At 43.0% G+C, this 14448-nt stretch overlaps 1 protein-coding gene across 1 annotated transcript in view; it reads left to right on the forward strand.

The window, feature by feature from the left end:
• Positions 1 to 14448, forward strand: part of LOC137421090 (zinc metalloproteinase-disintegrin-like jararhagin) — a 299776-nt gene that overhangs the window by 207802 nt on the left and 77526 nt on the right. Inside the window, exons 2-4 of the mRNA XM_068106802.2 lie at positions 1717 to 1811; positions 3030 to 3106; positions 11877 to 11955. Of these exons, the coding sequence (XP_067962903.2) occupies positions 1717 to 1811; positions 3030 to 3106; positions 11877 to 11955 (251 nt within the window). The remainder of the gene's footprint in view (positions 1 to 1716; positions 1812 to 3029; positions 3107 to 11876; positions 11956 to 14448) is intronic.

Raw genomic sequence — 14448 nt, forward strand, 5'->3', positions numbered from 1 at the left:
GCTCCCAGGGCATTACAGACTTTATCCTGATTCTCATAGTTATTCTGCTCCCAGGGCATTACAGACTTTATCCTGATTTTCATAGCTTTTCTCATAGTTATTCTGCTCCCAGGGCATTACAGAGTTTAGTTACGCATCGCGAAACAAAGTGATTTGCTTTTGTATGCCATATTGTATTGTCTTTTGTTCTAAGTATTAACAAATTCGGTCCATTCTAGTAACATGAATACATGTCAGTGTAGCCTTTACACTGCATACACTTTGGCAATGAAGACAAAATAATAGAGTAAGAATACAATGCAAACAAGTACAAATCAGGAGGTATAATTCCAACTCCTTTGGAATATCCGTTTAACTTTAAAATTTGGTAATGCTGAATAATGATGTAAATGTCTGGAAATCAGTAATTATAGGGTCATTTCAGGCTTGCACCCGTACGTGAACCTCCATGCACAGACTGCAGAAACTCCCGAACCCCACGTCCACTCTTGGCATCCAGCAACCCCAACTCGCTTCGACCCAACCGCTCGTACTGTGCCAGTAAAAGTTCTCTATGATCTCACGAAGACTCATGGCCGAGGACACCGACGGGAAGGTGCGGACGATTCACGGTAATTAACCTACGATGCTGCAATGGCAATTATTGCGCTCGCTTGCATCATGCGCTCTAACTTTCTCTCCTGCACAAACTCCCGAACTCCACGTCCGCTCTCGGCATCCAGCCACTAGGAAATTAGTAAAAAATTAGCCACCAATTGTGAGAAAAAAACAAAGCATAGAAAAACTAGTTTAAAAAATAGCACTGCAACCATCAAATCCACGAAATAGTATAAAAAAGGGGGAAAGAATAACCTATTTTATGCTATTTTTTGGAGAAAAATTGTTTTAAAATAGCACTGAAATATCAAAAAATAGAATAAAATAGCCAAAAAATAGGGAAAACATATTTTTGCTTGCTGCAAATCGACTGGGGGAACATATTGTTGCCCCAGCGGTTGTTCCACATCATGAATTTGACTATTGTCGTAATCTGGGGATTCTTGGCCAGAAAATTATTCGTCAAATTCACTTTCGGACGAGTCTGTAGCGTGTTGTGCGGCCATTATTCATTGCGTGCTGAGACAATCATTACAGTGATGACATCACAGATGACGCCATGACCAAGTAGGTTTTCTGGAATTTTTAGGGGCATTACCAGCCAGGTTGGCTTATTTTTTGGCTTGGTTGGCTCAAAAAATAATTAGAATCAAAAAGCACATTCAGTTCTTTGTTTATTACTTATGAATCATTATTATCACATCAAAAAAGAGTTTTTTAATTTTTGATTATGTGGACCTTTTTAAAGATGCATCTTAACAAATTTCTTACATTCTGTTCATTTTTTAGTATGATTTCCAGTTTTGGTGTTTGATGCATTTTTGGGGTATTAATGTTTGATTGGACTATGGATCGAATGTACCCAATAAGTGTGACACCACTGAGCCAGATTACTTGGCGTTGGTGCGGAATCTCTGGTAGCACAACTCTGAGACAACTCTGCAACCCAATGTAAATCTTTCACCTTACTCCAAATTTAAACGGTAAGGGAACCTTTGTATTTGTATTCCCAGTTCTGATCAATAAATGAAGGTCATTGTCAATAGATACCGTCATGCATGAGTTATGTGATTATCATTGCATTCGCTTGGTTAATTCATTTTTCTTCCTGTCTTGCAGGTGTTGCAAATGGATTGCAAGGCATTAATGTGAAAGGTCTTCCATTCAAACCAAGGAAGCTGGGAAATGAGGGGAACCAAGATTTGTTTGAAAATGTAAGCGGTCTGTGATTAATGTGAAAAATATTTGGCTTTCATCACTTGAAATAAAAAAAAACATAGGGGCAATACCCCTGGTGCTCACCTGGTAGTATAAACAGTATACTGCACTGACTAAAGGTATTTTAAACCAATTTCAATGGGCAGCATGACAGGGCAGCCTTCTAGACAGGGCAGCATGTAGAATCATATTAACATAATCATAAGACTTTAAACAAACAAACAAAAAAATACTTATTTTGGGGGTTAAAAATACCCTGCCCTGCCCTCCACCAACCCCATATACCTCCTCAGACCCCAATTTTTATAATGCCTTGAACAAACATTGGTACCTCACGGGTGATGAAGGTTGTGGTAACGTTTCATTAAAATTGCGTGTGTAGTTTCTGAGAAGAAAGCAAATACCTATTTTGGGGGGAAACCTCCCGTGGACCCCCAAAGGGGAAGTTTTTTTTAATGCCGTGAGCCAATTTTGGTACATCATGGGGGATGAAGGTTGTGATCAAGTTTCATCGAAATCGTGTGTGTAATTTCAGAAAAGAAAGCAAATACCTATTTTTGGGGGGTCAAACCTGGATCCACTTTGACCCCGGTAAACCCCCTTAGACCCCGATTTTTTTTGAATGCCGTGAACAAACTTTAGTCACAACACAACAAGTATAATTTGTGCCAAATTTGGTCGCAATCCCAAATTCCCAACATAAATTTGGTCGCAATGGACGGACTAACGCGCCATCGCATACGCTCCCCCGAACTTCGTTCCAGGTGAGCTAAACAAAATAGTCCTACCAAAGTTGTGAAGATATCAAATATTGTCACAAAAGAAATGCTTTACCTCTATCTCTATATTTTCCCCAAAAATCCTTGTACTTCTGCAAAACGTACTTCCCTATGTCTGATGTCTGTGAACATTGTCATAATAATGGTGAGTTTTCTTTCCATTGTGGATTTAGTTATGGTTAAGTACGGACAGAGGTTTCAGGTATTCTGAACCAGAGCAGAAACTTGTGAGAAATAGGATCCCAGATTCATCTGAAATGCACAATTTATCAACTTTGATGTTCAATGACCTGAGCGCTTCATTTTAGAGCTGATATCTGCATCTAATAATTATAATGGCAAAATTTGCAGACATATCACTGATGTAGCGACGGCCATTTGAGAATGACTTTTTTAACATGACTTTTTGCATTTCCTTTTGTTTGTGTTTTGCAGACAGCTTTTCCAAGCTTTCTGGATTATATGATTAAACTTGGGAAACACCATGCAGTGCTAAGCCTACACAAAAACAGGTACTACTATTACAAAAACAGGTACAAAAACAGGTAATAGCCTACTGATGGGCTGGATTTGCATCCGTACCTTAAACAAAATCTAATCAGCTTGTTATTGTCACCTACCCATCTCATCCACCAAGTTTCGTCCTAATCCATCCATAACTTTTTGGCATATCGTACTATGTATCGGTTTTGGCCGCATCTCTCAATGCTGAAGATTGACTTGTGAATTTTAAAAAACTCTCGTATCGGGATTCAGAACCGAATCTTCACCAAAATCGAATCAATTGGTCCTTGTAACATACCCAAGCTGTCCACCAAGGTTCGTCCAAATTCGTCCATAACTCTTTGAGGTATCCTGCTCACAGACAAACAAGCAGACAAACAGGGCTGAAAACAGAAGCTCCATCCACCAATACAGCCTTTTTGGGGATTAGCTATTTCAATAATTTTGGGATTACCTATGTTAGTAACAACAAACAACAAAAACATGCATTCTAAGGCTATTTTCCCTGCTAGAGCGGGGGTTAGCCTTGCGGTCCGCATGACAATCTTCTCCATTTTGCCCTATTTTCGGCATCTCTCCTTGTTAACCCCCTTGCCCGCATTTCTTCTTCCACCATCTTTAGCCAGGTCTTTCTCGGTCTTCCACGTCCTCCACTTCCCCCTACATTCATTTCCATCACTCTTCTCAACCATTCACTTTCATCCTTCCTCAACACATGACCAAACCATCTCAACCTGTTCCTCTTCACAGCATCAATCACAGGCTCTATTCCCATCATCTTTCGCAATTCATCATTTGTCTTCCTCTCTCTCAACGATACTCCGCACATCCACTGAAGCATTCGCATTTGCACCCTTTCCAGCCTTCGTTGCTGCTCTACGTTCATTACCCATGTCTCACTCCCATAAATCATAACACTTCTCACACATGCAGCATACACCTTTCCCTTCAGCTTCAACGACACTCCCCTCCTCGTCAGCACGCCACTCAGTTCCCGAAACTTCTTCCATGCACATCTCACTCTAGCAACCGTTGCCGAGTCTGATCCACCTTCTCCATTCAGCATATCTCCGAGGTAGCAAAATGTTTTCACACCTTCCAGCTTCACGCCGTCTCCAAGATCCAACTCAACATTTCCTCCATCTGCAGCTCCCTCTGTGCACACCTTACATTTGAATGTAGCTGCCACACTGGTTAATGACCCTCTCAGACCACTACATTTTTGATGAACCCACTCAGCGCACATTGTACACTGAATGGAGTTCACTCCGACACCCTTCCTACACACAGCACAGGGCCACTTCCCAGTTCTTTCCACCTCACCACATGCTTTACCACTTGCCATCACCTTCGTCTTTCCGATATTCACCTTCAGACCTTTTGTCTCCATACATTCCTTCCACTTGTTCATCTTTTCCTTCAGTCCATCCATACTTTCCTCAATCAACACCAGATCATCTGCATACAACAACTCCCACGGTAAACCCTCCTTTATCGTTCTGAGCCAGCACGTCCATCACAGCTTCAAATAGTAGTGGACTTGGTACCGACCCCTGTTAGTAACATACATACAAATATATTACCAAAGCTTTAAGCGTTAATCAGCATCAATTGAAAGTTTGAGTCATGGAGCCAACAATTCTCCCACTACAGACAAGTCTGTGACCTCTCAATCTTTCACCTGGTCTTGCACCCCCTGCTCCATCCAAAACAAAGCGATTACTTCAGTGGTGTGCAGACTGGTGTGTCACCTGGCAAAAAAGCAGTACCTCTGTATGAGTGTTCTCATACTGAAGCAGTACCTCAGACATGTCCTGCTTGTGGAACAGGCTCTCTGGATGAATCTTTTCAGTTTCTTCAATGTCTCAATTTACAGCTGAGAGTTTATCATGGTACTCTTTGACAGAAAAATGACAAAAAAGAACACCTCCCCTGGTCTCCACTCCCAATTACCCACACACATGATAGAGCAAATAAAGGAAACATCCCCCAAAATTCAACTTTTCCTTCAAAATTTTCAAAACAACATTCAAAACACATTTTTTTTCAAAATGTTGTTTTTCCGTAAAACACTCCCGATACTACTTGATGAACCTCTGAAAGTTTTATGAAGATCCGTTCAGTCATCTCTGAGAAAAACGGTGAAACACACACACACACACGCACACGCACACACACACACACACACGTCTCCACTCTTGCTCTCATGGACAGCTTCCTCGCTCTCCCTTCCCCCCTTCCTTGCTTGCTTACCCCCTCTTCCTCACTCTCCCCCACTTTCCTCACTCTCCCCCACTTTCCTCACTCTTCCCCCTTCCTCGCCCTATTGACCTCGCTCCCGCCACCTCCTTTCAATGGCTACTTTTCTTTCGATGGCTACAGTGCATTCAGAAAGTATTCAGACCCCTTCACTTTTTTCACATTTTGTTATGTTGCAGCCTTATGCTGAAATCGTTGAAATGCATTTTTCCCTCATCAATCTCCACTCAATACCCCATAATGACAAAGAGAAAACAGGATTTTAGAAAGTTTTGCAAATTTATTAAAAAGAAAAAACTGAAATATCACATTTACATAAGTATTCAGACCCTTTGCTATGACACTTGAAATTTAGCTCAGGTGCCTCCCATTTCTCTTGATCATCTTTGAGATGTTTCTGCACCTTGATTGGAGTCCACCTGTGGTAAATTCAATTGATTGGACATGATTTGGAAAGGCACACACCTGTCTATATAAGGTCTCACAGCTGACAATGCATATCAGAGCAAAAACCAAGCCATGAGGTCGAAGGAACTGCCTGCAGAGCTCAGAGACAGGATTGTGTCGAGGCACAGATCTGGGGAAGCCTAGAAAAACATTTCTGCTGCATTGAAGTTTCCCAAGAGCACAGTGGCCTCCATAATTCTTAAATGGAAGAAGTTTGGAACAACCGGGACTCTTACTACAGCTGGGGTCGCCCGAACAAACTGAGCAATCGGGAGAGAAGGGCCGTGGTAAGAGAGGTGACCAAGAACCCGATGGTCACTCTGGCTGAGCTCCAGAGATCCTGTGTGGAGATGGGAGAAACTTCCAGAAGGACAACCATCACTGCAACACTCCACCGATCTGGGCTTTATGGCAGAGTGGCCAGACGGAAGCCTCTTCTCAGTGAAAAACACGTGAAAGCACAGCTAAATTTCAAGTGTCATAGCAAAGGGTCTGAATACTTATGTCAATGTGATATTTCAGTTTTTTATTTTTAATAAATTTGCAAAACTTTCTAAAATCCTGTTTTCTCTTTGTCATTATGGGGTATTGATTGCAGATTGATGAGGGAAAAATGAATTTAAATGATTTCAGCATAAGGCTGCAACATAACAAAATGTGAAAAAAGTGAAGGGGTCTGAATACTTTCTGAATGCACTGTACTTTTTGTTGATGGGGTCATTTTTCACCATTTTACCTGCGACATGTCGCAGATCTACAAGAGCTTCGAATTGTTGTTGCTGTTTGGGTTATTGTTGTGGGTCGATTTTTGAAATGTGCACCCATTGGATGGACAACTGCTGGACCACACCCACATCTTTTGATTGATTCCACCCACCATATTGCCGAGACAAAATGATATGGCTGCCATCTTGTTTCCTGGTGAGCCAAACACATTCGCCTGTATTGGCCTTTGCTGTATTTGTTGCGTTAGATGTCCATTGGCTTTGTTTGGTTCGAGTGTAAAATTATTAGTAAGGTTTGTTGTTTCCCAATCCAACCCTGCTTGCACACATTTACGATGCTTTCAATGGAAACAGGCTTCTTCTTCCTCTTGTTAGCAACGGTAGATGTATTGATCTTTGTTTCAGAAGATGCGCTCAAAGGGCTTTTGAAGTTTCTGTCGTGTCGGTGAGTTAAGCTCGTTTCGTCGAATCACAAAGTGCAGCATCATCTACCTATAATTCCAGTAATCTCTGTGTGTGTGTGTGTGTGTGTATGCGACCGCTGTTTCTCGACAACTACCGGTCCGATATACTTGAAACTTGCCAGGTATATTGCTGGGGACCCGAGGATGTGCCTTTTCAAGGTTTCATATTAATCGGACAAGTAGTTACCGAGCTATGGCGATTTCTTTACCAAACTCTGCAAGCCGTTCGCTTTGGACCAAACCATTGCATGTAAATAGAGGGGGGGGGGGATTGTCACCGAACTCGCAAGCCGTTCGCTTTGGACCAAACCATTTCATGTAAATAGAGGGGGGGGGGGGGGATTGTCACCGTACTCGCAAGCCGTTCGCTTTGGACCAAACCATTTCATGTAAATAGAGGGGGGGGATTGTCACCGTACTCGCAAGCCGTTCGCTTTGGACCAAACCATTTCATGTAAATAGAGGGGGGGGGGGATATAATTTTAGATATATATATAGTACGGGCATGCCCTAGTCTATCTATAATTCCAGCAATCTCTGTGTGTGTGTGTGTGTGTGTGTGTGTGTGTCTGTGTGTCTGTGTGTGTGTTTGTTTGTCTGTGACCGCTGTTTCTCGACAACCACGGGTCCGATATACTTTAAACTTGCCAGGTATATTGCTGGGGACCCGAGGATGTGCCTTTTCAAGGTTTGAAATTAATCGGACAAGTAGTTACCGAGCTATGTCCAAAAAACGATTCAACCAATCAGAGAGCAGCGAGCTATCACGTGTGCCGAACGTGGCGAACAGACTCTGCCTCGGACGGCACATTTGAGAGCGTATTCATTTATTTCACGTTGGCAAACTATGTTGGCGTTAAACTATGTTTTAAAACTAATTAAAACTAATTTGCGATTCATCGTAACTGCGATTTGCGACCTTCCGGACAGTGAAGACTTCACTTCCGGCAGCCAATCACAGAACGAGCCGAGCCGAGCGCGTGCGCCATTACGGTTCGTAATTCGATTTCTTCCGGAGAAAATAATAATTTCTCGATTTCTTATGCGCATTATTTCTCCCAATTCAGTCAGAGCGAAGGGCGGAAGCGAAGAGCGTTGTTTTTTTTGTTTACGGGCGTACGGGCGTACGGGCGGGGTAGAGCGTACGGGTAGCGTTTTTTTTTTTTTTTGGCAAGGAACGGGCACCCACGTACGGGCATGCCCTAGTCTATCTATAATTCCAGTAATCTCTGTGTGTCTGTGTGTCTGTGTGTTTGTTTGTTTGTCTGTGACCGCTGTTTCTCGACAACCACGGGTCCGATATACTTGAAACTTGCCAGGTATATTGCTGGGGACCCGAGGATGTGCCTTTTCAAGGTTTCATATTAATCGGAGAAGTAGTTACCGAGCTATGGCGATTTCTTTACCAAATTCCGCAAGCCGTTCGCTTTGGACCAAACCATTTCATGTAAATAGAGGGGGGGGATTGTCACCGTACTCGCAAGCCGTTCGCTTTGGCTTTGCGAATGGACCAAACCATTTCATGTAAATAGAGGGGGGGGGGATATAATTTTAGATATATATATAGTACGGGCATGCCCTAGTCTATCTATAATTCCAGTAATCTCTGTGTGTGTGTGTGTTTGTCTGTGTGTTTGTCTGTGTGTCTGTGACCGCTGTTTCTCGACAACCACGGGTCCGATATACTTTAAACTTGCCAGGTATATTGCTGGGGACCCGAGGATGTGCCTTTTCAAGGTTTCATATTAATCGGACAAGTAGTTACCGAGCTATGGCGATTTCTTTACCAAACTCCGCAAGCCGTTCGCTTTGGACCAAACCATTTCATGTAAATAGAGGGGGGGGATTGTCACCGTACTCGCAAGCCGTTCGCTTTGGACCAAACCATTTCATGTAAATAGAGGGGGGGGGGGATTGTCACCGTACTCGCAAGCCGTTCGCTTTGGCTTTGCGAATGGACCAAACCATTTCATGTAAATAGAGGGGGGGGGATATAATTTTAGATATATATATAGTACGGGCATGCCCTAGTTATACCAATTCCAGCATGTGCCATGCTGTAATCTGATATGCGAGATACCATATCGTAACCCACAACCAGCACACTGCATTCCGGGACGATGCAGTGAGAGACCGTAGCAAGATAGCCTTTTTCCAGGGCAAAACAGCAAAGTGGACGTGTGCTTGGACAACAATTTATTGTTTACACCAAGCATGGTAGATAAACAACATGGCCGTGCCCACAAGTAGATTACAAGTGATAATTTGTGGAGAGAAGGGAATGGGAAGAGGCTGATATCTACGGGGGCGACTTGCAGTATCTCTTAATATTTGGAAAATTTGCGCCTCCGCCCCCGACTTAGATTTTGAGGGCTTTTTGGAGCTTCTGAGTATGAATTCACCTGCTGCCCCTGTGTATTTTCAGCCCTTCTCTTGCTGTTGTAAGGGAGCAACCTCAATAACAGAATATGGCTGTTCTCACATGATCGGGTTCCACGCAAAGTATTGACATGGGCATTGAGGAAGTTAGGAGTGGAGGAATGGTTGATCAGAGTAGTGATGGCAATGTACAAAAGAGCACGCACAGCTGTGAGGACGAAGGACGGGAACAGTGGTGAGTTTGAGGTGAAGGTGGGAGTGAATCAGGGGTCGGTACTAAGTCCACTACTATTTGTAGCTGTGATGGAGGTGCTGGCTCAGAACGTAAAGGAGGGTTTACCGTGGGAGTTGTATGCAGATGATCTGGTGTTGATTGCGGAAAGTATGGATGGACTGAAGGAAAAGATGAACACGTGGAAGGAATGTATGGAGACAAAAGGTCTGAAGGTGAATATCGGAAAGACGAAGGTGATGGCAAGTGGTAAAGCATGTGGTGAGGTGGAAAGAACTGGGAAGTGGCCCTGTGCTGTGTGTAGGAAGGGTATTGGAGTGAACTCCATTCAGTGTACAATGTGCGCTGAGTGGGTTCATCAAAAATGTAGTGGTCTGACAGGGTCATTAACCAGTGTGGGAGCTACATTCAAATGTAAGGTTTGCACAGAGGGAGCTGCAGATGGAGGAAATGTTGAGTTCGATCTTGGAGACGGCGTGAAGCTGGAAGGTGTGAAAACATTTTGCTACCTCGGAGACATGCTGAATGGAGAAGGTGGATCAGACTCGGCAACGGTTGCTCGAGTGAGATGTGCATGGAAGAAGTTTCGGGAATTGAGTGGCGTTCTGATGATGAGGGGAGTGTCGTTGAAGCTGAAGGGAAAGGTGTATGCTGCATGTGTGAGAAGTGTTATGATTTATGGGAGCGAGACATGGGTAATGAACGTAGAGCAGCAACGAAGGTTGGAAAGGGTGGAAATGCGAATGGTTCGACGGATGTGCGGAGTATCGTTGAGAGAGAGGAAGACAAATGATGAATTGCGAAAGATGATGGGAATAGAGCCTGTGATTGATGCTGTGAAGAGGAACAGGTTGAGATGGTTTGGTCATGTGTTGAGGAAGGATGAAAGTGACTGGTTGAGAAGAGTGATGGAAATGAATGTAGAAGGAAGGAGAAGACGGGGAAGACCGAGAAAGACTTGGCTAAAGATGGTGGAAGAAGAAATGCGGGCAAGGGGGTTAACAAGGAGAGATGCAGAAAATAGGGCAAAATGGAGAAGATTGTCATGGGGACCGCAAGGCTAACCCCCGCTCTAGCAGGGAAAATGGCCTTTTAAAATGCATGTTGTTGTTGTTGTTGTCACATGCCAATTGTAAGGAACTTCATTGTGCTCTCATAAAAGGATTGGGCTACCATTTCCATAGCACGTGACATTGATTCCCCCTGGGAATACTGTACTGGTATATCACGTCCCTTCTGCGGCTACCCTATCCATTGTCAAGAGTCGAGACTCTGGTACACTGAATCCTGTGGGGAGGCAGTTGCAGTCAAGTAGCTAGCTTTACCAGCATGGGAAGTTAACCCGACTGAGGGTAACTTTATTATTTCATTGTCATAAGGCTCGCAAGAAGTGTGCATCCAACCTGAGGCAAACCAGAAAACATCACCTGAGAAATCTCAAGGCCTTCAACTCTCCTTGCTCAAAATGATGGTGGCACCTAGTCGTGTCTGCCTCTGGTGTGGGTTCCCCCTCCATCACATCACTTACCTCCAACAGCAACACTGCAGACTCTGCCTGAGATAAAGCAAAATGTCTAAACTCTCTCTTTGCCTCGCAGTGTTGTGTGCTCAACGCATCCCATTCTGTCCCCATATAACTCCAACATACCCATTATTTACTGGACTGTGTGTCTTTCTTTCCCACTGGGGCTTGACCCTGCTTCGGAGACAAGCCCTGATGGCATCAGTGCCCACGTTCTGAAATCCTGCTCTGTCACTCTTGCTTCCCCTCTATCTGTTCTATACAGTCTGCCTTTCTCCTTTGGCCACCTCCACTCTGCATAGAAGTCAGTAAACATCACCTCCATCCACAAGAAGGGTACAAAAACAGACCATACCTCCTCCAATTACCTTCCGTCCACTTACCCCTGTTCCGTCCAACTTACCCCACTCCCTCCCTCGTGCGTGCTAATATCCGTGTGGTTTCCCTCACCATCTTCCCACTTCTCTACACTTCTTTCTGTCTCCCATCATCAATCTCTTCCTTCTCCGAATTCCTGCCTCAATGTGTATGCAATAAATATATGGTCGCTTACAGTCAGAAACAATCTTTAATAATAAATTGTGATTAAAAGTTATGTAAGGATAAAACTTGCTTGCGGATGTTGCCTTATTCATTGAACTACAATGTTGTTGCAAGTATATACTCACTTGGTCATGTCGATACAATAAGTGGGTTATATACAAATGTTTATTTTAGCTGTAATGCTTGCTTTACTATATTCCAATATAGGGGACTCTTCGGAGAGATGTACGAAGAATCATATTACCTGAAAGATGGTACTCGTGAGGCCTATCATCCAGGCCCTATGGTCAGTATCCTTCCCTTGGTTGTGCGGGAAGATAAGATTATTTTCTGTTCTTTTTCTCAAAAACATTTTCCACTGGAAGGTATTCTTTTGCTCTTTGAGCCAAACGTTATGCAATCTTTTTGAAATACCAGAATGAAGGACTCGTCTTGCTGGTGAAAGCCAATATTGATCTACATCCGCAGACAGGTAGAACAGGTATAACAATTGATGAAATTAACAGGAAGTTGAGTGAGGTATGCTAACCACCGGGGGAAGCAAGTAGAAGCTGACATTTTGGGTGTTAACCTTTCTTTGGAGAAAAAGAGAAGGGATAGCAGTGAATTGACGAATTGAATTAGAGATGGATGTGTCTTCGAGGATCATGGATCAGGGAGCTAATCTATCTATAATTCCAGTAATCTCTGTGTGTATGTGTGTCTGTGTGTCTGTGACCGCTGTTTCTCGACAACCACGGGTCCGATATACTTGAAACTTGCCAGGTATATTGCTGGGGACCCGAGGATGTGCCTTTTCAAGGTTTCATATTAATCGGACAAGTAGTTACCGAGCTATGGCGATTTAGCCGTTCGCCGTTCGCTTTGGCTTTGCGAATGGACCAAACCATTTCATGTAAATAGAGGGGGGGGGGGGGGGGGTTCTGTGGTCGTTGCGAATGGACCAAACCATTTCATGTAAATAGAGGGGGGGGTTCTGTGGTCGTTACTGCCACGTGGTTTCAAAGTTTTTTTTTGTTGTTGTTGTTTGCACGCATGTTTTTTTGCACGCACGTACGGGCACCCACGTACGGGCACGTCCTAGTTTACACAATTTTGACAGGGACGGTCAGGGTTCAGGAGTTAAGAGTCCAGGTTAATGGGATTGGGAGAAAAGTGGAAATAATATTTTAAAAAACAACAACAAGAAGTGACAGAGGAGTAGATAAATAAACTAAAGCAAATTTGAAGAGTGATGCCAATAAAAATGGGTGATGATCCTTCTCGCACCTTCAGGTGCACATGGCCACCAAGTGTCAAGGCAGTTTCATACTGGCTCATACTGGATACTTGACTGGCTCACTTACAGCAAGCTTGTACTCAGTTTGCCAACCTCAGAAGGATGAACAGGCTGAGTTATTTTGGCACAGCTGGGGGTTGAACTCAAGACCCCAAACCCACTGCCTTCACCATTGAGCCACAAAGCAATAGCAATAACAAAAAATAACAAGAGGGAGAATTCCTTTGCAATACAGTACATGTTCCTTAACGGTCCAAATGAATGTTCTTGTTCCAAGCACTCAGCAATTGTGAGCCATATATATATATATAAATATATATATATATATATATATATACACACACATAGTGGCGTATTGATGGTTTGTGGCGCTCGGGGCGAAGGTCAAAAATATTGCCCCCTGCATGCACTGACATAGTCAGAAATTCCTATTGGGGGGCCATATGAAAGAGCTCGAAGCTTCCCCAGCGGGCTCAGCAGCAGAGCCCCGGAAGCTGTTCAAATTGAGAATTTAGATATGATCTCCTTAGATGATTGGGCTAATTAACGACAAATACTCCAGAAAAATTCCGATGTTTCTAAACACGCGCCACGCTCCAAAGTGTATGGAGCAGTTTAATAGGTCCTTCCATGGGATGGTATTCCTATTACAAAATAAATAAGAAAAACAATGTTAACATTGTAACAAAGCATTTATTAATACTAATAATATTAACAACAATAATAAATATCCGTACCATTTGGCAATAATAAAATGAACATATTATAATCCCTGCCATATGGTCCAAGCAGACCTGGGCTTGGTGAAAGGTAAACTAATCCCGCCCACCCGTCGGATCCCTTCCTATTCTTTTACAAGGGAATGTAGTTTTCTGTACTTTTCGTGGAATCCTTTGAAGTTATTAAAATTATGATACCAAAGGATGTTGCACGAAGTAAAACTCTGTCGGATGGTACCAGAATCATTGCTATTGATGGATGCAGCTTGGAAATATACCGTCTGAATAAGATTATTATTATTATTATTATTATTATTATTATTATTATTATTATTATTATTATTATGAACGACAAGATGAATTCCCAGGTTTGAACGATGTCGTTTATTTGCTTTTTTTTTTCCTTTTTCCATTGTCTGGAGTACTGAAAAGTGATCGCTACCTAGACAATCCGTTGAACATACCAGGTAGGTTCGCAGATGTAGCCTAAACGAATTTTAAGAGAGGATACTCAAACTTTAGTTTTGTATGTAGCAGATGGGACCGACATTTTTTTTCAGCGCCATCCCGACAAAGAGGGATGATATCGTACTCTCTGATATTATAATCTGTCTGACTTATCTGCCTGCGGTAACATTAAGGAAACTGGCAGCAAGTATCCCCTGCTTTTTGTTTCTTTTTCTCCACTTCAACCTGCAGAGGAAGCTTCATATGATAAGAAAAACAAGCTATATTGGTTGCTATAAGGTTTCATATTTCTGAGGACCCAAACTAAAAATGC

This window comes from Myxine glutinosa, chromosome 2 (genome assembly GCF_964187855.1).
Source record: "Myxine glutinosa chromosome 2, kmMyxGlut1.1, whole genome shotgun sequence".
NCBI classification, from domain to species: Eukaryota; Metazoa; Chordata; class Myxini; order Myxiniformes; family Myxinidae; genus Myxine; species Myxine glutinosa.